Raw genomic sequence first — 27,228 nt, 5'->3', positions numbered from 1 at the left:
GAGAGAGATAGAGAGTTAGAAACATCGATCAGCTGCCTTCTGCACATCTCCCACCGGGGATGTGCCCGCAACCCAGGTACACATGCCCCTGACCGGAATCGAACCTGGGACCCTTCAGTCCGCAAGCCGATGCTCCATCCACCGAGCCAAACCGGTTTCGGCTAAATTTGTATTTTAAAGAAAAGCCCGTTGCTTAGCCAGCAAAGTATGTTAACTCTATAATGTAGTGAAGCAACAAAATGAACTATTTTTGGGGGGAGATCTGTGTCCTTTTCCCCAACTTTCTAGATAAGCAAATAATTCAGTATCTACATCCACAAACTCCTCATGTACTGCTTAAAAGTCCTAAGATAACAAATAAGTTTCAATACTTCTACCTATAACCTGCTTAGGACAAGGGGACTTTAGGTTATCTACAACTCAGCCAACCCATCTCTGGACACATGCAAGAGGAATGTGGAGTTTTCAAGGAGGACATGCCAGTGATACTGCCCACTTAGCTCGAAAATCAATTCAGCATGCTGTTGAGTCACTTTGTATGTGTTTGCTGGCAAATAATATAACCCTATAAATAGAGGTCCTAATCAAAACTAATTATGCATTTTTTTCTGTTATGTGCTCATTGAGTCAATAGAATAGGCTATTAATCGCTGTACTGGACATTCAGTCTTGGCTTCAAAGCTCAAATCATCCAACACCTATAGTCAGAAACTTGACTTACTTTCATTACTGCATTTCATGGAACTTAGCTATGCAGTTTAAGAGCTGCAACATATACCTAGACCCTATATCTACTCAAGACAGTAGAGTTTAACAGGCCGGCTTACCTTTTTCTAGATATTCTTCCAACCCTCGTCGTCGGGCATCTAATTGCTGTTCTGATAAAGAGAATGGCCACTTCCCTGGAAGTCGGGGAAATGTAAAGTTGGCAAACTCTCTCTTCAGGTTTTGGTGTAGGATGGCAAACTCCCGGTACCGCTTAGAACACAGCTGCCTCCCTGCCATGTAAACATTGTATACCTGGCGAGGAGAAGAACAAAAAACAGCCTATTTAATACAACTTAAACCACAGAACCATCAACAGTCAGGCTCAGATTGATATTGTTGAGGTATGCATCTAACAGAGAATATGTTCAAGGTCACTGTAAAATTAAGACTTATTTTTAATAAATATGCCAGAAATTTTATGTATAAAAGAGGACTACTCCCTTCAAAGGGACCATGATCTTATTTTTGCTATTAAAATTACATCCAACACACTGTTTTAAATATCTTCAATGGTAATTATCAGCTTTAAGGGTAGATTTTATTTTCAGAAAGTTAAAAGTTATTTGAAGCGAACGTGGTAAATACTGTGAATGAACAAGTACGCAAACTGTTCTTGTTAATCGTCAAGTATGCCACTGATATTTGTGTGTGGCCCAAACTTCCAAAGAAAAGGGACCTAGCTGGTTTTGCTCAGTGGATAGAGCATCGGCCTGTGGACTGAAGGGTCCCAGTTTCGATTCCAGTCAAGGGAACATGTCCAGGTTGAGGGCTTGATCCCCAGTGGGGGCATGCAGGAGGAAGCCGGTCAATGATTCTCATCATTAATGTTTCTCTCTCTCTCCTTCCCTCTCTGAAATCAATAAAAAAATTTTTTTTATAAAAAGGCTAGCAATGATGTAAGCAATAGTGGCTTTTTTGTTATCAAATAGATTTTTTCAAAAATTTCTTTCCTGAAAAAAATACCTAGTTTTGGTCCTCTGCCTTCCATCATTAAAACAGGGTTAACGAGAAATTAAAGAATAAGCATACTCTAAGGACATCCTCGTAATAATGAAGTTATAATCCTCATAAAGAAATGAGTACAAATTTTTGTCTATTGCTCAAAGGCATGCCAAGTTTCTAGAACAAGACATCTGGCACATAGCAGGCACTCAGCAAATATTTGATAAAGAAATGAATGCATGCATGTGCAGTTCTTGAATATGTGTCCTTATAAAGGAAAGTGGTGGGAAGTGTAATCAAAAATCATCAAATAATCCAAGTTACTTTGTATTCTTAGAACTTATAAAATAATGCAGAGATAGGAATTTTAGTCCCAAATCACATTATAGCTTAGCAAGTCATTCAGAATTTTGAATGTATACAAAACAGGTCATCTATTCATGTAATCAAGAGTTAATCATTGAGCCCTGACGGTGTTGATTAGTGTTGCCCGGTGCACTGAAGGGTCACTGGTTCAATTCCCAGGGAAGAGCACATACCTGGGTTACAGGTTATATCCCTGGTCCTAATCAGGGACACATGTGGGAGGCAACCAATTGATATGTCTCTTTCACATGGATGTTCCTTCCCCCCCCTTTTTTCCTCTCCCTCCCTCCCACATACTCTCTCTAAAAAATCAAAGGAAAAGGTATCCTCTGATGAGGATTAACAAAACAAACAAAAAAAGAATTAATCACTGAGAATGTATAGCCTAAGCCTTTCCTTCAAGTTCAAGAAGAACCTTTTCCATGTTTCTGAGATTTAGGAAGCATGAATTAAATGCAAAAATAAAATAATTTATTCATTCACCTCCCCCGCAACTATCCCCCTATGATACCTCCCCAATTAAAAGCAAAGCCTCTAATCACTACCAAATAGCATGCAGGAATGTGTATGATCCTAATCAATGTGTTTTCTTCCTGTGATTATCACTCAAATTTGTAACTGATTGTAATGAATCCTACATATTACCAAGTACTGTCATCACAGCTCTCTATGGTACAATGCATTCTGCTCGCGCAGCCCACTGGAATCCTCCTCACTTCACCCTGCACTTTAAGTGCCGCTGAGGAGTGAGTGGCCTAAGTTTGGTCTAAGAAGGCTGGGCAGTTCCAAGGTTTCTCAGTGGTTGCTTTGGGATAGGGCCATGCCCTACACTTTCCAGGGAACCTCACAGGAGAGCCAATAGAAATACCACCTTTCCCCAATCTCTAGCAGACCCAATCTCTGAGCTTCATAGGCTCCACCTGCCTGAGTACTAGGAGCTACACCCTGCTGAGGTCAGAGAAAATCTGGAACAGACTCAGGCTCCCGGGCAAGGAAAAATACCATCTTCCCGTAAGTCTGATCGTCACTCCCCATCATGTGAAATCAGTAACTCCATCCTCCCGATTATTCCAGAGGCTCTTTCCGGGACTAGCCTTTTCAGTGTCTAAGCCTGGCAGCTGGCCAGCAGGGAGAGACAAGCAGAGACAGAACCTTGGGACATTTGCTGACCTGCCCCTGGGCCCCCTGCTGGTACAGCCAAGCCCCACAGAGGCATTCACATACTGTGGATCCTGTGCAGCTGAGGACAAGTAGCCAGGAGGCCAGGAACCTGCAGACCAAATGGCCGACTTTGGACAGCATCAGAGCAGGATCCAACACACTTCACTTTTTTCTTTATTTTTATTTTATTTTTTTGCTATTTCTCTTCCCTTTTTTCCCTTAATATTTCATATTTCTCTCTTTCCTTTTCTAATTCTGTTTTCTTCCCTTTTTGTTTTTTAGAATTTTCCCCTGGTTTTCTTTTCCTAATCTTTTCTTTTCTTCCTTTTTTTTTTTTTTCCTTCTCTCCCGTCATATATTTCCTTTTCTTATTCTTTTTTCTTTTTGACTTTTATTGTATTTTTTTTCTTATTCTTTTTGTTGCTGCTGTTGGTTTATTGTTTTTGTCTTGTTTTTTGGGTTTTTTTTGCTTGTTTTTTGTTTTTTTGGCTTGGCCTTGTTTGTCTTGTTTTATTCTGTCAGTACCAGCACAAGAAACTGCATGATGTGGTCAGAGTTGAGCCTCACAGTAAGTCTTAGGGTTGATCCCACACAAAAATGGGCCAACAGCAATTAAGACCCAATTACAACAGGAGGGCCCACTAAATCCAGACAAGGGACATTCCTAGAGCATCCAGCTCAGGAAATCAAGAAGACTGTGCCACTGGGTCCCGTAGGACACTTATTACATAAGGACAACCCACAAAGACTAGAAGGCACAGCATTTCTATCTAATACATAGAAACAAACACAAAGAGAGAGCAAAAATTGAGAGACAAAGAAACAACCCCAAATGAAAGAAAAGGAGGAATCTACATAAAAAGAGCTAAATGAAATGGAGGGCAAGCAATTTATCAGATATAGAGTTCAAAGTAATGGTTATAAGGATGTTCAAAAAACTTAGTAAGAACTATAAGGAAACTTTAGTGAGAACCACAACAGTATGAAAAGGGAAGTAGAAACCATGAATAAGAACCACTCAGACATGAAAAATACCATATCTGACATCAAGAATACACTAGAAGGAATTAACAGTAGATTGAATGAAGCACAGGATTGAATCAGTGGGCATTTAAGTCTACCTTGGGATGCAAAGTAGACTTAAACACCCAATGAGAGCAACAAAAAACAAAAAAGAAACAAAAAGCAGGAGGATAGTTTAAGGGAACTTTGGGACACCATGAAACATAATAACATCCACATCATGGGTGTACAAGAAGGAGAAGAAAGTGAGCAAAGAATAGCAAATACCTCAGTTGTAGGCTTCATTCCCTGATCCTGGTGTAGGAGGCAACCATCGATGTGTCTCTCTCACATCGATGTCTCTCTCTGTCTCTCTCTCTGTCTCTCTCTCTCTCTTTCTCTCCCCCCCCCTTCCATTGTCTCTTAAAAAAAAAAACCAATGGGGAAAAATATCCTCAGGAGAACATTTAAAAAAAAAAGAATCATAGACCTAACCATAAGAATGAAAACTATGATGCAGCCACTTTGGAAAACCGTCTGGCATTTCCTCGAAAGGTTAAATGTAAGACTTACCATATGACCCAGCAATTCTACTCCTAAATACATATCTAAGAGAAATAAAAACAGATATCCACACAAAAATATGTACACACAAGCTCATAGCAGAATCATTCATAATGGCCAAAAAGTAGACAACCCAAATGTTCATCATCTGACAAACAGATAAATCAAATGTGGCATATCCATACAATGGAAGTTTATTTGGCTGATACAAAGCTACAACATAGATAAACCTTGAAAACACATCTGATTTCATCTATATGAAATGTCTAGAACAAGCAATTCTATATAGACAAAAAGTAGATTACCAGTTACCTAGGGCTGGTGGGAATGGGAGGTGTGAAGAATGATAGCTAAATGGTATGGAGTTTCTTTTTTAGGTGATAAAAATGTTCTAAAATTGACTGTGGTTATGGTTACACAACTCTGTGAACATACTAAGAACTATTGAACTGTACAATTAAAATGGGTGAATTTATGATATGTGAATCATACTTCAATAAAGTTATTACAAAAACAGAGGTAAAACTATAAAACTTTTATTAAAAAAAAAAAAAAAAAGATTTGTGCCCCTGGGTTAAGCAAACTTCTTAGAATGCAAAAAAGCATTACCTATAAATGAAAATAACTTATCAACTGGACAAACTGACAAAATTTAAAATCTATGTTCTTTGAAAGACACTATTAAAAATGAAATAAAAAGGCAAGCCACAGACTGGGTGAAATATTTCACAAAACATCTACCTGCCTGATAAAAGACTTATGTCCAAAATACATAAAGAACTCTTACAACAAAAAATAAGACAACCCAAATTTTCAAATTCCTGGTCAGAGCACATGCCCGGGTTGCAGGCTTAATCCCTAGTGGGGGACATGCAGGAGGCAGACAATATTTCTTTCTTTCTCCCCCTCTGCCTTCTTCTGTCTCTAAAATCAATAAAAACATATTTAAAATAAATCTGGGCAAAGGACCTGAATAGACACTTCTCTAAAGAGGACATAGAGCCAATAGACATATGAAAAAATGCTCAACGTCAATAATCATAAGAGAGATGCAAATTAAATTACAATGAGATATCACTGCACACCTGCCAGAATGACTATCATCAATAAATCAAACAAACAACAAAGTGCTGAGAAGATGTGGAGTAAAGGGAACCCTAGTGCACTATCGGTGGCAATGCAGACTGGTACAGCTACTGTGGGAAACACTATGGAATCTCCTCAAAAAATTAAAAATGGAACTGCCTTTTGACCCAGTGATCCCATTTCTGGAAATATATCCTAAGAATCTCAAAACACTAATCAGGAAGAATGTATGCACCTCTATGTTCATAACAGTGTTACTTACAACAGCCAAGATCTGGAAACAGTCCAAGTGCCCATCAGTAGATGAGTGGATAAAAACGTTGTGGAATACTACACAGCTGTACAAAGGAAGGAACTCACCTTTTGTGACAGATATGGGGATTATAATGCTAAGCAAAATAAGCCAGCCAGAGAAAAACAAATACCGTATCTCACTTATATGTGGAATCTAATGAACAAAATAAAATGATGAACAAAATAGTACCAGAGTCATGGATACATGGTACAGTCTGACAGATGCCAGAAGGGAGGTAGGTGAGGCAGACGTGATGAAAGAAGGTGAAGAGAATAGCCAAAAAACATACATGCATGCATAGCCATGAACACAGACTACAGTGTGGTTAGGGACAGAGAGAGGGGAGGGTGGGGTCTGGGTGGAGGAGACAAAGAAGGAAAAATGGGAGACATATGTAATAATGTCAACAATAAAATTTTTAAAAATAAAACAATTAGTAATATCCATCTTTTTCTGAAATCTACAGAGTTCCCAAAGTCTTTGTTAATTCCCAAAAGGATCTCAACATCCAAACTGCTCTACCTTAGAAACTGACCTTGATTTCTACTTCCTATGATTCAAAGGATAGCACTTGTAAAACCCAAAACTCTAAATATTATGTGTATGCTTCTGAGAATACATAGTCCAGACTGGCATAAAATCCATGTGCTATCATCTCCAGCTAAATTGCAGATTAGTCAAACATTTGATCCTTCTGAACTTTTCTAGCTTCCTTGTTCTTCTCATCTCCCCACTAAAGAGAATGTACCATAAATATCTAGTGGTCCATTCCACAAGGGGACAAATCTCAGTGTCAGAGATTGCAACTTTAGTTAGCAGGTCAGCTTTAAATACATGGAGTCTGTTTATACCTAACAGTATTCATTGCCTTTTTTTAAAATCCTCACCTGAAGATATATTTTTACTGATTTTTAGAGAGGAAGAGAGAAGCATCAATGTAAGAAACATCTATCGGTTGGCCCCCCTATAAGCCTCGACAGGGGATTGAACCTGCAACCTAGGCATGTGCCCAGAGAGGAATCGAACCTGAACTTTTTTATGTATGGGACGACGTTCCAACCAACTGAGCCACTCAGCCAGGGCACTTTTTTTTACAAAGGCAAATAAAGCATACTGCAACCAAAAGAAAAATTAGGTAGATTGGGCTATCAGTGGCAATTAGGTTTTGAAGAACAAAGGCATTCAGGAAAGGGACTGGCATATGTCACCCAGAATTCAAGATGGGCTTCCTGCATATCTACAACAGCAACAGAATGGAAATGGATAAAATAACTTGCATGAATTACATTCAGAATATAATTAAGACTTGGGAAAAACCAGAGTTAATCATTCACCCAGCTATCTCCAAAGAAAATGAAAAAGAACAAGGTCTGAAGAGAAACAGGGCATTTGTAGGTTCTGAAGTTGACAAACTGAATTACCCAAATATTCTGGAGTACACCACTTTTTAAAATTAATCTTACTCTATAGCTCTACAGAGTCAACAGTGAAAGGTATGGCAACCAATGAAAAACCAAACAAACAAAACTTAAAACTGAAGGGAATGAAATTCAATGATGCTTATGCAGAAATAGGACTCGCCCTGGTTGGGTAGTTCAGTTAGTTAGGGCGTTGTCTCAATACACCAAGATTGTGGGTTCAATCCCCAGTCAGGACACATAAAAGAAGCAAGCAATAAATGCATAAAAAGTGGCACAACAAATTGATATATTGATATTTCTCTCCCTATTACCCTCCCCCTCTCTAAAAATCAATACCTTTTTTAGAAAGTATAAAAACAAAAAGAACTATAGAATTCTTCATTACTATAGCTCACGCCTGCACAATAAATCAAGTTTAGTGTCTTTGATTTATGTGTAAACCCACCTTCCTGATAGGCAAACTGACCTGTTGTAGTCACTTATTCTAGTGCTCTACTATATGTCATAAATGATAAGATTAGGGGAAACAAAAGCTAGATGTTTGAGGGTCGAACTGGGCTGACACTCACCACAAACTTTTCACCATTCTGCTCCACATGTTTGTATGTGGGGACCGATATGGGCACTGCTTGCTTTTCTGTGTAATCATAAAATGATTGTCCCAACGAGTCGTCACTGGGATCTAGGTTATCTGCCTCATGAGGAGGTACAGATAACACTGTCAAGATCAATTCCTTCTCGCCTGCTCGGATCAGGTCCACCACCTGCTTGTGTGTTGCCCCCTCAACATTCACGCCGTTCCTAAGGGGAAAAAGGGAAAAAGACAATCCCATAAACCAGAAGGGTCCAAACACTTTGTATCTCCACCCTCCTGCCCCCACTCCAGTGTCACGCAGAATGAACCATAAAATCAAAAGATTAATGTGGTTCCAGAAAAGCTGTTTCTATTTTTATAGATCATAATGTGCTTAAAGCTGGGGGCGGGGGAATGGAAACAGGTGAGAGAACCTACCCTTCCTCTCTGCCAGAATCCCACACACAGCTTCAGGAAAACAAATGGGAAGGAGAGTGACGCTGAGGAGAAAACGAAGCTTTTAAAGCTGGATAGTCCGATATCCTCGTCCTAGCTAATCGTGTATATGACACAAAGTGGCTTTTAATAATCCTGCCATTTGAACTGTATTTTGTCCTTTTTAAATATCCTAGAAAGTCTGTTGAAAGGCATTTTCCACAAAATGCATTCCCTTAATTTGTAAAGACTCAAAAATATGGCTCAAGATAATTCTTTTACATTTGTATCTGATTTCCCCCCCATATCTTCAAATTAGTCAACTTTATTTTCCTTTATGACAAGTTTCATTACCTTGGGACTTAAATGGTTTATATCTTCACATACATTAGTTTTTTAAAAGGCAATGCAATAATCCCTCTAAAGTTAAATTATCTGATCTAACTTCTTTTGTTCTCACAATCATTTCTCTTAATCTCTCTTAGAATTCTATCTACTAATTTTCTGCTCTGTGCCAGCTCACTTAAAGCCCTGTGATCTTAGTTCACACTAAAAAATATACATCCAAGGCTACAGAGTAAAGCAACCTACTCATTCTCCTTCCTATTTCTCTGTTTAAAATGGCTGAAACCAGGAAAAGTATGAGGTTTGGAAGAACAATAATTTCGTCAAGAAAGATGCTGAGTCTCACAAAACTCACTCAGCAAACCGAACTACCTTCCCAGAATGCTGACCCAGCCTGCTGTCTCAGCAAAAACCACTAGGCAGCTGGCGGGCCCAGAAGTTCCCTCCATGGCTCTCCCAAGAGAGTTCAGAAATACATACCTGGCCTTTAGTCAATTTGATAGAGTCGTATCTACCCTTTAAACTTTTTCAGTCCTGTTCCAAACCATTACAATTTTACCTTCCTGAAAATGATGCTAGGTTTAGTAATAAGTGTTCTACAAACTTTCCAATCACTGGCATTGTCTCTGTCAGAATCTGGTATCCGAAACATCCATTAATATAAACAGAACAGACAGATCACCCAGCTAGCCTCCTTCCTTATGTTGGGTTTAACAATCTAGCTAGTAAAATTCAGCACTCTTGACATTGCACAACCTAAATAACTTATACACACACACACACACCAGTAATTTTACAACTAGCTAGCTCTCCAAGAAAATAGAGCCCCTTCCTCTGATGGAAATTTGGACTTTTAAAATTCAGATCAGATCAGACTAATGACCAGGTAAAAATGGTCACCTCTGATCAGAGAGCGGGATAAAATAAAAAGAAAACGGGCTTGGGAGCTAGATCTACAAATCCCAACTCTGCCTTTTTATTATCAGAATTGGTCTTGATCAAGTTACTTAACCGTTTTCAGTGTTGCTTTCCGCATCTGTAAAATGGGGACAATAATAAGTCCTTAACAGTGTTGCTGTGAGAATTAACGCTTAATAAAATGTAACTTGCCTGAACACTTATACCAGAAGGTATAAAAAGGAAAGAAGTACTATGTACCTGTTGGTTATGAAGAGATTTTGGTTAAAGAAGAAATGGAAACCTAAATAAAGTTAGGGATTGGCAGAAGATTTCATCTAAATCTTTGGCCTTAGTAGAAGTTCTGAGAAAATGTTTTGCTGATAGACTAAAATTGAAAAAACAAAAGTTGGAAATCAATATAGAGAAGTTCATCTATCCCTAGGAATCTTATCTAGTTCACAATACCCTTGTTAAAAAAAAAAAAAAAAAAAGTGAGGAACACTAATACTTTGAGATGGAACAAACTACCATGAATACTAAAACAAGACTTTTATATTAATGCAATTTTATGAGCTGCATATTTGGGGGGGGGGGGGGGGAGTTTAAGAATTGATGTTCAAAACTTACTTTTCAGCTCCCTAATTTTTTCTGTTAAAGGATTTTTAATTTGGAGTACTCTGATGATAGGCTTGGGGGTCAGTGAACACCTACAAAATTTGTATGTAAAATTGTATTTGTGTGCATATACAATATTTTTTTCCCTGGGGAGAGGCCCCACAGCTTTCATCAGCTTCAAAAAGGAGTATGTAATCTCCAGAAATGTTGAAAACTATTGCTTCCAATGCACCTCCACCCATTCAGTTTTCAAGTTAAAATACACTGCTCCTTGGGTCACTCATAGAAACAAGCCCCCAAAATCATCACAAAAACGTAAGTGAAGCTTACTTCAAGAGCAGCCAAGGGAGCAAGGGAGCTTGCTTAGATTTCACTTCTTTTTTTTTCTTTTTTTTAAAAAATATATTTTATTGATTTTTTACAGAGAGGAAGGGAGAGGGATAGAGAGCTAGAAACATCGATGAGAGAGAAACATCGATGAGAGAGAAACATCGATGAGAGAGAAACATCGATCAGCTGCCTCCTGCACACTCCCCACTGGGGATGTGCCCGCAACCAAGGTACATGCCCTTGACTGGAATCGAACCTGGGACCCTTCAGTCCGCAGGCCGACGCTCTATCCACTGAGCCAAACCGGTCAGGGCTAGATTTCACTTCTTAATAAGACCACGCTTCAAATTGGCTATAATCCCAAAAACCACTTTTAAAAAGGAAAAAAAAAACAACTACCACTGTCACATTCTAAACACACTTGCTAGTATTTATTTGGTGCAGCTAAAGAAGGAATGCTGTATATTCCATGATTTAATATACAAAGCTGGAAATTCTTTCATTCTTCAGAGAATGAAATGAAGTCAGTAAAAACCCCAGGATGTCTGATTTCATAAAGGGCCCTCCCTCCTCAAGAATTAAGAGGCCTTCAGAGTCATAAAAATGTTTATATGACATCCTCTTTTTCCACAAGAATGCTACTACACCAGGCTCAAACTAGGTGGGGCCCAATGAACAATTCTGAAGGCATAAATGAATGTAAGCTAGAAATTCTGCAGTAAAGGGAATTTTCAGCAACACAGGCTTCTGGTTCAAAGCATAGGTTTTGGAGTCAGACTGACTAGTGTACCACTTAACAGATAAGACATTATCCAATCTCATTAATCCTCAATTTCTAATCCATATAATGGGGTTAATAATACCTAGAGCTATGTTGTGAGAACTAAAATGCGATGAAGCTAGAACAAGGTAAACACTTCATAAATAGTAGCTATTCATGTGATAGCATTTGTATCAGTTGTGCAAGCAAGTTGGTAGTATTTTGGCCTCCTAATAATACAAGCCACTAATTTCCCTTGCTTTTCTTCTGTCTTTGCAACATAATCAGGTTGAAATTTATTTGAAAATAAATCATTGACCTGTCAACCAATGATAATGGGATCATAAGATCATCACCTTCATATGACATCAAAGAACCACTAAATCCTACACCACACAAAAGTAGCTACTGGCCAGGAAGTTCTACCCATCTATGCCTCTTCCACAAAGAAAGGCAATAGCTTAAACATACTATCAAAAATTTTCAACAGATAAGTGATTAAACAAACATAGCAAAATGTTCGTTGTAGAATAGATGGTAGGTATGCAAATATTCATTGTGCAATTCCTTCAAGTTTCCTGTATGTTTGAAATTTTTCATAAAATGTGGGGAGGGAGAGAAGGCTACCAAAAACCTCCAACAATCCAACAAAATTTTATTTCCTTAGGCAACTAGATGATACTCAATTTACTCTGTGTCTTCAGCACTATAAAGATACACTTGCAAATTTAATAAAATTCTCCTCTTTTTCTCTTTATCCTCACCTGAGGATATGTTTTTATTGATTTTAGAAAGAGAGGAAGGGAGAGAGGGAGAGAGAAAGAGAGACAGAGAGCGAGAGCGCGAGAGAGAGATCAGATGCCTCCGACGCACACACTGACTGGGGATTGAACCTGCAACCCTTTTTTTCTTTCTTTCTTTCTTTTTTTTTGGTGTACGGCATGATGCTCCAACCAACCAAGCCACCTGGGCAGGACAACATTCTCTTCATTTTTTACATAAGACCAAAATTTGGCACCATTAGAAAAGCTTTCAGCTAGCTAATGGGAGTGGCTTTAAATAAGACTTTTATTCAACTAAAGTTAGCCAGCTGAGGAAATTGCAAAACTAATATAAACACTCCCAGAAACAGGAAAAAGCTCTAAATAGTCAGGATTTGTTTTTGTACAGTGCTTGTACAGGAAACTGTATATAATGAAACTAGACATGGATGGAATATGACAGAGCCGATCATTATATGTACCATAAGAAGGAGCCATGCTAAGTGGTAAGCAAATATTATTTTGACCCTTTGTGACATTCAAGAAATTAATTAAAGGATAATTAGTCCCTCAGAGGCAGCCTATAAAAAATATGACAATGAATTCTTATAACTGCAAATAATTAAGATGTACTTTTCAATTTTGTAGATTAAAACACAATGACTACATATCCATAAGAACAGTTCAAATAAAAAAGAGTGACAAAGCCAAGTTTTGCTAAGGGTGTGGAAGAACTGAAATTCTCCTGCACTGATGATGGGAGCATAAAGCAAAACAACCTAGCAGTTTCTTATAATGCTAAACATACATTTACTATATGACCCAACAATTCCATTCCTAAGTATTTACCCCAGAGAAATGAGAACATGTCCACACAAACAATTGTAGTTGAATGTTCAGTGGAGCTTTAGTCATAATAGTCCAAAACTGAAAACAGTCAAATGTCTATCAAGAGGTGAACGCATAAACAAACTGTGGCATAGTAATGCAATAAAAAGACCAAACTACCAATATCGACAACATGAATGAATCTTAAAAACACACTGAGTAAAAGACGTGAGACAGAAAATAGTCTGACTGACATGGAAAACAGTAGGGAGGTTCCTCAAAAAATTTAAAAGAGAACCAACTGCCTTATGATCCAGCAAATATATATATATATCTCCAAAGAAACCCAAAACACTAATTTGAAAGAATATATTCACTACAGCATTATTTACAATAACCAAGATATGGAAGCAACCCAAGTGCCCATCCATAGACAAGTGGATAAAAAAGTTGTGGTACATGTATACAATGGAATATTACTGAGCCATTAAAAAAAAAAAAAGGAAATCTTACCATTTGCGACAGCGTGTATAGACCTAGACAGTATTACGTGAAGTGAAATAACTTAGACAGAAAAAGACAAATACCACATGATTTTACTTATATGTAGAATCTAAAGAACAAAATAAATGAACAAACAAAACTAAAATAGAGTCTTAAATGTAGTAAACAGACAATGGTTGCCACTCGGTGAAAAAGGTGAAGGGATTAAGAAGTACAAACTGGTAGTTACAAAATAATCACAAAGACGTAAAGGACAGCATAGAGAATATAGTCAATATTATAATAACTAGTATGATGCCGGGTGGGTAGTGGAAATATAGGGGTAACACTTCTATCCACTATGCTGTACACCTGAAACTAATAAAAAAATAATACTGAGTGTAAACTGTAATTGAAAAATACAATTACAAAAAAATTTTGGAATTTTGTTTCAGAAACAACTTTTGTACCTTACATTTTGGAACAGCTAATTTATTGATAGGACAAGAGAAATACAACTAGAGAAAGTAACTGGCCGAAGGATTATAAAATATTTCAACTTTTTCTAATAAACAAAAAATCTGGTCAACAATTTTAAAAACACATATCTAAATTACTTTTAATGTAAACTTATAACATATAAAAAAATGAGATGATGACGATATATAAGCTAGAGGCCCAGTGCACGAATTCATGCACAGGTGGGCTCCGGCCAGCCCACACTGATGGGGGGGAGGGCGATTGGGTGTGGGGCCAGCAGGGGAAGGGGCTGCAGGCAGTTGGCCAGCCAGTCCCGCCCCCTGGTCAAACTCCCGGTAGAACTCCTGGTCGAAGGGACAATTTGCATATTAGCCTTTTATAATACAGGATAAGACAAATCCTTCCTTTTAGAAAGTAATTTTACTGGTAATGTGCACTTAAAGTCATAAAAATGTTCATATTCTTTCCACTCAAATGGTATTACAAGAAATTTATCCTGCCCTGACCGGCTTGGCTCAGTGGATAGAGCATCGGCCTGCGGACTGAAGGGTCACAAGTTTGATTCCGGTTGGGGGCATGTGCCTTGGTTGCAGGCATATCCCCAGTGGGGAATGTGCAGGAGGCAGCTGATTGATGTTTCTCTCTCATCGATGTTTCTAACTCTCTATCCCTCTCCCTTCCTCTCTGTAAAAAATCAATAAAATATTTTTTAAAAAGAGAGAAATTTATCCTAAGGAAATCATCAAAATGTGAGCTCCGTGAGGGCAAGAATTTTACAGTGGTATATAGACCACTCTCAAATATCTTCAACAACAATGAAATAATCCAGAACTCAAAAAAATTGGCACAAACATATTCATCATTATTTAGGTTGTTTCTGAATTTCTGTTCTTATTTTTAAAAAAGTCAACAATAGGGAATAAATCAGTTAGTAGGTGGGGGAATCCCAGACTGTAATAAGAGAATCTAACTATATTTCAAATACATTTCAAACAACCTCACTGAAGGGGGTGGGAGGAAAGGCACAGACCTAAGTAACTGGAAATTAATGAATCCCATAAGGCTAAAGGCAATAGGGACTGCACATAAGTGCTGTATTTGTCGATAAAGTTATTTCCCACAGGGGTAAAAATTCTGATATTGCTATACATGTATACTGGAATTGGACAATTAAGTAAATGAACGGTGGATGTGGGAAGCCAAGTTTCTCACTGTTAGTGTGGAAATATACAGATCTACAAGGGGAGGGAATCAAAATGATCCATATGTTAATGGAGTAAAGCCAGACATCAGTAAGAACCCATATTTAACTTAATACAGATACAGATGGTTACACATAGAAATACACACACACACACACACACACACACACACACACACACACACACATTTCTTTGTTAGCTGAGAGGGCCAGAAAGAAACTATACCCTAGTAGCAATGACCACACCTAGCACCCAGGTCTTGGTTTCTAATACCATTCTCCAATAAAAAGAAACAGGACACTTTGGAGAAAAGGCTGATTCTAGGACTGGAACAGGAAATACACAGATGAGCCTGGATCATTTTGTAGTGGCAGAAAGTAAGGAAGTACTCAAAAACAAAACAAAAAAAAAAACACACACACTGATGGGGATATGGCAAAGAGCACAGGAGCCAACTGTAAGGACTACCAATAAATGGCAAAAGCTAGAAATGGAGCAACAAAATAAAGCATCAGCGTCAGATATGTATCCCAAAGTGTAAACCAAATATCCATGAGCCCATACTGATACAAATAAATGATTGATAAATGAATACATGGGCAGCAGACATTCTTCTCCTACGTAGACTTCCAAAACAATTATATAGATACTACACTTTAAAGGAGGGGAGCATAACTCCCCACTCCTTAAGTGTGGGCTGCACATGGTGACTCCTACCCAGAGGGTTAGAGTATGAGGAGTGGGGAGGGGGGAAAAGGAACATAACTTGACAGTGGAGAAACCTGACAAACACTACTTCAGCCAGATGATGACGGTTAATAAGTCATAATGATGACAGTGTGTGCCCTTGATATGAACTGATGAAAATGGTACCTCTGTGATCTTCCTCAAAAAAAAAAAAAAAAAAAAAAAAAACCCAAGTCCAATCATGAAAAATATCAGACAAATTCCAATGATCAGATATCCTACAATATACCTAATCAGTATTCCTCAAAACTGTCAAGGTCATAAAAAACATGGAAAGACTAAGAAGTTGTCCCAGCCAAGATGAGCCTAAGGAGATGTGACAACTAAATGTCATGTTATCCTGGATGGGAACCTAGGACAGAAAGACATTAGGTAAAAACCAAGGAAATCCTAATAAACTAAAGGATTTAGTTAATAATAAACTATCAACATTGGTTCATTAATTTAAACAAATCTACCATACTAATGTAATATGTTCATAATAGGAGAAACTATGTGTGATGGCAGTAGGAAAGAGATATATGGGAACTCTCTGTACTATCTGTTCAATTTTTCTGTAAATCTAAAACAGTCAGAGAAAATAAAGTCTATTAATTTAAAAAATTAGACTATAAGTTGTATACAAAAGTACGATTTCAACTTCATAAGTAATTGCGTATGGATAATAATATAGGTGATTTTTTCTTCCCGTTTTCTTTGGTCTCCAAATTTTCTCCAACATATTTATATTATTTTTATAATTAAAAAAAATGAATTTTATACCACTACACTCTAAGAATGGCCAAAATCCAGAACACTGACAATACCAAATGCTGACAAGGATATGGATTAACAGGAATTCTCATTCATTGCGGATGGGAAAGCAAAATGGTATAGCCACTTGGGAAGACAGTTTGGCAGTTTCTTACAAAATTAACATACTCTTGCCACATGATCCAGCAAGTGTGCTCCTTGGTATTTAATCAAATAAGCTGAAAACATATCCACACAAAAACCTCCACAGAGATGTTTACAGCAGCTTTATTCAAAGTGCTGAACCTTGGATAAATGAACTGTGGTAAGTCCAGATAATAGAATATTATTCAGCACTAGAAAGAAATAAAATGTCAAGCCACGAAAATACATGAAGGAAACTTAAATGTATATTACCAAGTTATAAAAGACAGTCTGCAAAGGCTACGTACTTTATGATTTCAACTATATGACAATCTGAAAGAGGCAAAACTAGGGAAATGATAAAAAGATCAGTGGGTGCCAGGGCTTGGAGGGAGAGAGGGCTAAATAAGCAGCACACTGAGAATTTTTAGGACAGTGAAACTATTCTGTGTACTATAATGGTGGATACATGCCATCATAAATTTGTGCAAACCCACAAAATATACAACACCAAGAGCAAACCCTAAGACAAACTGCAGACTCTGTATGACAACGATGTGTCAATGAAGGTTAATCAACGATAACAAATGTGCCCTTTTGGTAGGGGATGTTTATAATGGTGGAGGCAATGTCTGTGGGTGGGGGTGAGGGGCAGGAGGTTTGTGGGAAACCTCTGTACCTTCTGCTCAATTTTGCTGTGAACCTAAAACTACTCTAAAAAAGAAAGCCTATTAAATTTTTTAATGTATTTTAAAGTTAAGAATGAAATCTCAAAAAATTATATATATACATATATATACTAGTATACATATATATATATATATATCAAAGTGGATCTACCTCTGTTGTCAAAATTCACTATTCCTGCCCTAACCGGTTTGGCTCAGTGGAGAGAGCGTCGGCCTGCGGACTGAAGGGTCCCAGGTTCGATTCCGGTCAAGGGCATGTACCTTGGTTGCAGGCACATTCCCAGTAGGGGGTGTGCAGGAGGCAGCTGATCGATGTTTCTAACTCTCTGTCCCTCTCCCTTCCTCTCTGTAAGAAATCAATAAAATATATTTTTTTAAAAATTCACTATTCCTTAGTGAATAATTCAAAACAAGATAGAGTAAGCTATTTCATTTCTGCCATGAAAATCAAACCAAGTTCTGAAATATTCAAATCAGAAAAATGCCATAGCTTTAAACAGTTAAACAGTATTTTATTTTCACATAGGAATCTAGATCCACAAAATAATTTCACTAATTGCCACTTATCCCTGTTTCTTTCCCTGCCCACCAATTAAAAAAAAAAAAAATCTGTGTTCTTTTCAGTTATGATTTAATATAACCATTTTCTAGCCTGAACAACTGCTAAATATAATTAAGCAGAAAACTACTATATCATAGTTATAAGGTCTCAAAATTACCATGAGTTTGTGTTCTCTTACTGATTTCCTAAGACCACTGTCATATAATGCAACTAGAGGCCTAGTGCACAAAAATTCATGCGTGGGTAGGGTCCCTAGTGGCTGCCAACTGGAGCCTTCATTCATTCCACGCCGCCCCCTGGTGGTCAGCACACATCATAGCAAGCAATCAAACTCCCGGTTGGTCGAACTCCCGAGGGGACACTTGGCACATTAGGCTTTTATATATATAGAAGATACCTCTGATAGACTATTCTTTACTAGGAAAAGAGAATATAAAAAGTAGTGTCTTGACTCAAACTATAGCCAAAAACAAAAAACAAACAAACAAAAAAAAAACCCTACCTTATTCTAAGTCTCATCTTTAGCAAGTGAAGGGAAACAACAAATGTTAACTGTATGGAAACCAAATTAAATGCTTTCCAGCCCTAGTTCACAAATCCTTTGGTTCTTTTAAGTGTCAAAAGCAAAATCAATATGTATACCAATATTTAAACACCTACATCCAGAAGTTTAACACTGAGCAAAAGAGAGTATTCATGACAATAAAGTACGGCCCTGGCAGGGATGAGACACTTCGAACTGTGTCAATCAGCATCTAGTCTTCCTGAAGAGGAAAAAAGGAATAAGTAACCTGTCAAATAAGCTGCTTACCATTCCTTGAACTTTTTACCCTTGGCTGGGTGTTCTAATGATAAAAAATGCTGCTCAAGGCAGAAAAATACAAATAAGGATCATCTCTCTTTCAACCTTAATACCGCCAATCAGAAGTAACAAGGGTTTATTACTTGGGAAGGAGGAGTATTAGATTCCTCAAACCTTCTAATTCCAAGGCAATCAGTTTACGAATATAATCTACATAGGAAACTCATTTCTAAATAAAGGAATCATATTTGTCATTCGGGGACAAATAGTAAAATAGGAAAAGTAAAATAAGCCTTAAGACTTTAAGATATTTTAAAAATAAATATGAAATTATAATCAAGCTATTCGGAACAAAAGTTCATTGGTTATCTGATAATTATCTGTACGGCCAATGTAACCACTGGTCACCAAGAACAAAACCTTGTTCATTTCCCTCCTGACAGAATACAAAATTCCAGTCTTGCTATAAACCTGTGTTCCAGGTTGCCAGGACACACCTAATTTACATCTGTTGTCCTGGCATAATTAATGGGCCCATTTCATTTTCAAAAGTGTCAATAAACTATACAGTCCTCCTAATTTTAGTACATTTTGTATCTGGAAGATTCCTGTTAAGATGCACGTAGTCCTTGGGCACTTGCATTTCCTAGTTTAGATAACTAAGGGCAAAGAAGTATTTATGGGGATTTGGAGGAATTGCTCTAAGTTTGTTCATCCAATGGGGAAGGGGAGAGCTGGGTGCCATCTTCGTTAACAAACACCCCCTGGGTTTACTCCAGTATTGAAATTGTCAATCTGCTGGATTCCCCACCCAACCATAAATTTCCTAAGGGGGAGGACTACATATCATTCAGCTTTCCACCCCCAGTATCTAATCCTGTGTTTGTCATGTAGTAAGCACTCATTAAAGATTTTCCCTGGATGAATGAAAAAATATTAAGGCTAGTACATAAACACAAGAAAGGTTTTTCTTCAAGGGGGCTGCTGCACATAAGGATCAAACTCACCAACCGTAAACACAATAGTAAGTTCAGCCATTTAAAACATAAGAGAAAGAGAAACAGATACTTGAGAAGCTGGATTGGATTGTGAAGTAAAATACATACACAAATTAAAGGCAACCAGCTCCTCACCAGCTGTTCCTAGCTCTGGGTGTAGTCCTCCGTTCTCTTCTTTATATAGTACAAGACAGCCCAAGAGACTAGATGCTCTGAAATTCTTCTAATTCTAACAGTAATTTTCCTCTTTGACCTTGGAAAAGTTATTCAACCTCTTTGGGTAAATAATTAAATAAAAACTACATTTTTCACAGGGAGTCCTGGGCATTAATACACATACAACTATATTCTGATCTCAAAAACAGAATAAAACCCAAACTTATGAGCACTACATTCAAAGCCCTTTTTTATCTAACCTCAAGCACAATTGTCTATGAACAGCAATTTTACTTTGTTTGTTTGCTTATGTATTTTTTTTTTTTTTGCTTATGTATTTTTTAATCCTCACCTGAGGACATACTGGGAGAGAGAAAATACACTGAATTTAGAACCCAAAGACCCAGGTTTACTAGTAATTCTAAACACTCATTAGTGCAACACCCAGTCTCCTCTCTTATGAAACAGTGATAATACTAATACATTCATTCAGCAAGTATATACTGAGTAATACCTTGGATGTGTCACTAGACATTTGGCGCGGGGGAGCGGAGGGGCATATGGATGTAGTCCCTGCCCTCAAGGAGCTTATATTTTCCCTATCTCACAAGGCTGTTGTAAAGATCAAATGTAAAAACACTGCAAACTGTAACACACACTTCAAGTAGCAAAGTGGTACGATGATTATTCTACCTTTCTTTTTTTTTAAATATATTTTATTGATTTTTTTACAGAGAGGAGGGAGAGAGATAGAGAGTTAGAAACATCGATGAGAGAGAAACATCGATCAGCTGCCTCCTGCACATCTCCTACTGGGGATATGCCCGCAACCCAGGTACATGCCCTTGACCGGAATCGAACCTGGGACCTTTCAGTCCACAGGCCGACGCTCTATCCACTGAGCCAAACCGGTTTCGGCGATTATTCTACCTTTTAATCACAATCTTTATTACAACAGCTTAGCAATACTCAATAAAGTATAGATGATCAGATATAATAGTCCACTACCTTCTGAACTCATTTTCCTAAGAACTGGAATTCAGGAGCCTAAAAAAAAAACAGTTCGTTTCACAGTCTTAGCTCATGACTCTCAATATAACCATAAAGATAAAATGAACTGACAATTTAAGCCTGCAGTGTTACTCCAAGTAGAGTTGGGTGTGGGTTATGTTACCCACACCTGGCAAGGAAGTATAAAGATTTTGAGGCCCCATGCAAAACCTACTGAATCATAACCCCTAACGACTGAGCCTGAGACTCTCTACCTTGGACAAGCACGCCCAGTCATTCTTATGCTCATTAAAGCTTGAAAATCACTGCCATAATAATTCCTTGATCAAAAGCCATAATTTTAAACCATTTTCAAAAAATACCTGGAAAATCTGAGCCAAATAGAATTCAGCTACACTGAGAAAGCTCTTGAGAGGTACTTAGCAGTCAATGTTACATGACTCACACTTAACTCGTAAAAATACTTCTTGTGGCACTAACCTCTTGTTCAATCATTTTCAAACTTCCACATAAAGGAAGAAAACAAAAGAAAGGAATGTCCATAAGATATTTGTAAGTTATTAAAATTAACTCTCAATAGTCAAATACATGGTGACGGGAGGAGGTTAGACTTTGGGTGGTAAGCACACAATGCAATATACAGATGATCCTATATAATAAAACCCTAATATGCAAATTGACCAAAGGGCAGAACAAATAGTTGCTATGATGCGCACTGACCACCAGGGGGCAGACGCTCAATGCAGGAGCTGCCCCCTGGTGGTCATGCGCTCCCACAGAGGGAGTGCCACTCAGCCAGAAGCTGGGCTCACAGCTGGTGAGCACAGCGGTGGTAGCGGGAGCCTCTCCCACCTCCGCTGCAGGCGAGCGGTAAGGAGCGAGAGGTTCCAGACTGCGAGAGGGTGCAGGCCGGGCTGAGGAACTCCCTCCTCCAGTGCACGAATTTCATGCACCAGGCCTCTAGTGTATTATAAAATTGTACATCTAAAACTTACATAATGTTATTACTCAGTATCACCCCAATAAATTCAATTTTCAAAAAATCTCAATAAACAAATTTATTTCAATATGTATGGCTTCTAATTTTTCTTATGGTTTAACTTTAACAAGGAAAAGTTGATGGTATATTATCCTACAGCTATCTAGGAGGAAGGCATATACTCTTTGCCTAGCATAAATATAATTGTGAATGGTTGCAAGCCAACCTTAGGAGTCCATGCTTATTAAAGACCACACTACCCAAATACCAAAGAGACAAAACAAACTAGTCAACAGATAAACCTAATCCCTAAAAAAATATAGACAATGCATATCCATATCCACTGCACACTTAAACCCTTCTAAGGGTACCTCTCAAGAAATCAATCAAGAGCCCTTGGAACTTATTTGGTAAATGTTACTTCACATGCTATATAATTAGTGCAAAGATATATTTATTTTGGTTCTATCTGTTGAAAGCATCCTTCAGTCATTAGCCTCCAGGTGTATACACATCAAAGGAGAGACACTCAATATATGTTACACTGGGGAAAATTACAAGGTGGAAACGAACATTGCTAGTCAAGAAAACATTCCATCTACAGTAAAATTTAGAGCCAGAGGGCTTGTTCTTACTCCAGTACCAAGCCCTGCAGCATGACTCTTTCCCAAACCAGTCAGAATCCAGTCAGTTTTAAAGGGAAAAAGGACAAACTGAACTATAGTGAATTTAGTTTAACAACTATTCCAAGATTCAATGAGGACAGGACTTTGGTAAGACTTTAAAATAAAAGAAATTGATGCTCTTCCTTTTGTTCAAGCTTGTATTCCCATAAACCTCAAAGTTACTCTCTTTCACACCTCTAAGAGTTAGTTGTCCATACAACTGCAATATATGAAAATTGGAATAAAATTATTGTGCACAGGAGGAAAGCATCTAAAATATGGGAAAGTCTTGGTTAAAAGGCAATTATCAAAGCCCATACATTCATCTATGACTTCATACAATTTACATCTACATGTAGTTAATCTACCTATGCCTAACCTTGACCCCCACTGGCACTTAACTTAGAGAGCTTTCCTGAGACAACAGAGGTTACTTAAGGAACTTGGTGAGAGACAGAGAAAAAAAGCTCTAAGGCATGTTGCCTAAAGAATGCTTTAGGAAGATTAGTATCAACCCAACCAAGATCAAAACAAGTGGCAGTCACAGATACCCCTCAAGAATCATGTCTGTTTGCTCGCTGATTTCCTCCTCTCACTTGAAAACCTAAGGAAAAGATGCAGATTTTGGAAAAAGGGACGGAAAGAAACTGTATGCATTTGATCCCTGAAGGTGGGGTTAGGGAAATAACCTCCACGCAGTCAAAAATCCACATAAAACTTCCGACTTCCCAAAAAGTTTTCCCTCAATATCCTTGGGGGACTGGTTCCAGGAACCCCCTGTAGATATTAAAATCTGAGGATGCTCAAGCCCCTCTATAAAATCGTGTAGATCAATGCATGATCCCAACCGTGGAATGAAACAGTACAGGTATTTATTGCATATAAATGGACCCATGCAGTTCAAACCCATGATGTTCAGGGTCCACAGTAGTTGAGGTTTTAGAGAATTTAACAACCAGCTCAGTTCTGTGTTGCAACGATCACTATTTCCACTATAACAGCAGAGAAGCTTCAAAGAATTTGGAAATCAAAATACAGTTAGGAAAGTGAAAAACTAATGTCAGGAAGATGTCTAATCATCACACCCTTCCAGAGAAAGGTTCTCAGGAAGCAGAGTGTTCTTTTGCCCAATGAAAGACAAAGTTCTCTACTCACCACCAAGAATATGCCAAAACGTGATGTTTTTTCCTTGGAAGAGCAACAGACCTAGACTAGAACTTGGGTCTGAAGCAAGACCTGTCCTAAAGGACCCTCTTGAGGTCTCCTTTATGGTATATCTAGTTTATATCTGGACTCTGCTACAAAAGCCACAATAAAGGCACGAGACCAGCAACTATGTTAGTATGCATATATATGAATGAAATGATCGATCTTGTTAGCTGTAGCCTTCTACAAAACTATTTATTTAGTTCCTTTAGCTCCAATAATGAGTAAATGATTTAGAACGTTAAGATTTTACAATTTTAAATAAACATTTTAGTTGTAAATGTAAAAACAAACAGCTGGATCCAAAGTTAACTTACAAAGGGAAAGGGAAATGATAATTCCAAAAGCTTCTATTGGAAGGAAACATCAGCCAGAGACTTTGAGTTATTTAGAAAGAAACGAATCAGGTGCCCCAGTGCAAAGCAAAAGGTCACTACTGCATTCTATAGCTGAATGCCCTTACTCTCAAAAAAATCAAGGATATATTGCCAGGGAATACTAGAAACTAGAATGTAGGACATTAACAGAGAAAAAAGCACCTATCTACAGGAAGGTCAGAGAACAGTTATCGTAAGAGCTCCAACCACCTGCTTTGGTGAGCTCCTCTTTCTTGCGATGGAAAGTAAGAGGAAACAGAATGAGTGGATACCAGAGTAAAAACGTCAAAGACAAGGGCAGGGGGCATAAGGTAAATAAGAAAGGATGGGCTCTCTCTGCGCCATACCTTCAAGATCCTATCGGCTCTGAAACCCTGAGCAAACCTACTGTTTTACTAGAGGAAAGAACGCCTCAAGGTTGTGGAAATTATAATTACATCTATAAAAAATGAGGACAACTTCATGAGAGCAAATCCAAGCACTGAGGGAGAAGGCAGAAGGGTGAAGAGAAGAACATACAAGATAGATTCCGTAAGAAGAAAAAAGATACAGCGCTGAAGACTGCTGAGGAGAATGGAGATAATGAGAGCAAACACCACCTGCCCGTCAACCAGCAACCACTACATAAATTTTAAGACAACCTACAGAAAACACACAAGTGTAGCTCCTGGGTCAGAGTAGGGGAGGAGGTCTGCACAGAAATCGGAAAGGAGGCAGCATCCCGCTGGAGCATTGAGGATGCAATGGGCAAGTAAGGATGGAAAATGGGGGGGGGGGGGGGGGGGTGCTGCAGCAGGAAAGAGGATGGGTTGCAGCAGCAGAAGGGGCCTAAAAAAAGGGGGCAGGGAGGGAAAGCAAGCTGGGGGCGAGAAAGATGAGGATAAAGTCAGGCGTGGGATCACAGGAAGACAGAGTGGGAGAGCGCGTGGAAACAGCCTGCCCTGCCAAAGCGGGGAGGTCAAAGACCCCAAAGGGGGTTATAATCGTCGACTAAAACACAAGGTTGAGTTTGGGGCAGGACTGAACACAGGGGGCCGAAGAGGGATGCACTCAGAGGGAGGTGGAGACACCAGATTCAATAGCCTGGTGTATGTACCTGAGACCACCGTGCAGAGAAACTACAGGTCCGAGACCCCACCATCACCACCACCAAGCCAAACCAAACCCGCATGCAGGGGTCAGAACAGAAGGTCTTCTAGGAGAATGACTACAAAGAGGAAGGGAGCAGGGGCCACACCGCAGGACAGGAACATAGGTAGGTAGGGGTGCTTAGCCCTAAGGAGAGGGGACTAAGGAAAGAAAAAGGAGTCGGGGGCGGAGCGAGGAGGATTCCGGAGGAAAAGTAGAAGACCGAGGTTCTCCCCACTTGGGCCGGAGGGCAGCGGGGACGGCGCTCCGGGGCTGCCGGGAGTGTGGAGAGCAACAAACTCTGACGCCGCGGGTGAGAACTTGGGGAGCACACACAGCGGCGGGGTCAGAGGAGGAGCTGCGGCCGGCGAGCAGCCAGAGGGGTTCGTTACGAGCACAGCGCGGGGCGGCGAGGAGCAGCGAGCAACGTGCCCCCGGGGAAGGCAGAGGGGCAGACGCGAAGCCGAAGGAATGGGGGCGGGGGTAACAGCGGGCAGGGCGCAGGGGCTGAGACTGAAGACCGAAGGGAGCCAGGTGTGTGTGTGGGGGGGGGGGGGGGGTCGCGAAAAGCAGGGGTGTGGTTCGGAACCAACCCCGGGGAGGTGCGAGGCCCGGGGTCCCGGGGGCGGGTCAGGGGAGGGTGGAGGTTCGGCCCGAGGGTGACAGGGGTCGAGGGGAGATGCGCGGACTAGCGGAGGGTCTGGGGCGGGGTGGGGCGGCGGGCAGCCCGGATACTCACACCTCCAGAATGCGGTCCCCCTTGCGCACCCCGGCGCGATCGGCCGCCCCCCCGGGCAGCACGGCGCTCACATGCTGCAGCGGCGCGTACAGCTCCCCGTTGATGCTCCGCAGCTGCCCGCCCTCGCTCACTTGGCCCCGCACGTTGAAGCCGTAGCCGGACTCGGACTTGACGATGCGCACGACCCGCGGGCCGCTGCCTCCGCCGTTCCCGGCGCAGTGGAGCCCTGAACCCCCACCGCCGCCTCCGTTCCGGTGAGGGGCTGCGGGGTGAATCCCTTCCCCGTCCTCGTCCGCCATCTTGCGAGCCAGCGAGCCGTATCCCCGCCCCCCGACGCCTCCACTCCCTCCCGCGCGCGCTCGCGCCGCTCCGCAGCCGCGCGACCCCCCGCGCGCTCGCTGCCGACCGCGGGACCCCCGTGGGCCCCGAGCTGCAGGCCGGGGTGAGGGACGACACGAGGCGAGGGAAGAAGGACGTCGTGCACTGTGGAGCCTCCTGGGAGATGTAGTTTATGGGCCGTGGGGACTGAGAGGGTGCTGGGCCCTGCGGGAGTTGAGGTTATATGACGCAGTCGGGAGCAAGGCCTGCTGGGAGCTGTAGTTTTCCTTTTATGCTCTTAGGCGTTTCATCTGTTGGATAGCGAGTGTGTGGCAGACTGATTCAACTGTTGATGTCTTTTTTCTTCTTCTTCTTCTTCTTATTTCATAGGCTCTAAGCCAATAATATTAGGGCGAGTTAACGTTTGTACTCAATACAGTCTTAAGTTATAACAACTCATTTGCACAGGTGGTCACATACATCGTTTTATTCCATGGCGCCAACAACCTCTTGAGACTATGGGATCATGAATTAGCTTCTGTATTTCACATACTAGGAAACTGAACCCTAGAGTGCTCAAAGTCATCCAGCTATTAAGTAACAGGAACTAAGGCCCAGTTATATTTGTGCAACTTTTCCTGTATTGCAACTACATAA

General features: G+C 39.9%; 1 protein-coding gene across 3 annotated transcripts in view; it reads right to left on the bottom strand.

The window, feature by feature from the left end:
• The window catches only part of SNX27 (sorting nexin 27), a 50,875-nt gene extending 24,150 nt beyond the window's left edge, over nucleotides 1-26,725 (bottom strand). The window contains exons 1-3 of one of the 3 annotated variants that reach the window (XM_059673381.1): nucleotides 26,254-26,725; nucleotides 8,175-8,406; nucleotides 828-1,020 (exon numbers count right to left, since the gene is read on the bottom strand). In XM_059673381.1, the coding sequence (XP_059529364.1) occupies nucleotides 828-1,020; nucleotides 8,175-8,406; nucleotides 26,254-26,552 (724 nt within the window). In that variant the 5' untranslated portion in view covers nucleotides 26,553-26,725. The remainder of the gene's footprint in view (nucleotides 1-827; nucleotides 1,021-8,174; nucleotides 8,407-26,253) is intronic. The other 2 variants (XM_059673382.1, XM_059673383.1) reach the window with 2 other exon arrangements.
• Between the last annotated feature and the right edge of the window lie 503 nt (nucleotides 26,726-27,228).

Source organism: Myotis daubentonii, chromosome 18, assembly GCF_963259705.1.
Source record: "Myotis daubentonii chromosome 18, mMyoDau2.1, whole genome shotgun sequence".
In the NCBI taxonomy this organism is placed as follows: Eukaryota; Metazoa; Chordata; class Mammalia; order Chiroptera; family Vespertilionidae; genus Myotis; species Myotis daubentonii.
The sequence above is the reverse complement of the archived record's forward strand: the minus strand, read 5'-3'. Positions and strand labels throughout refer to the sequence as shown.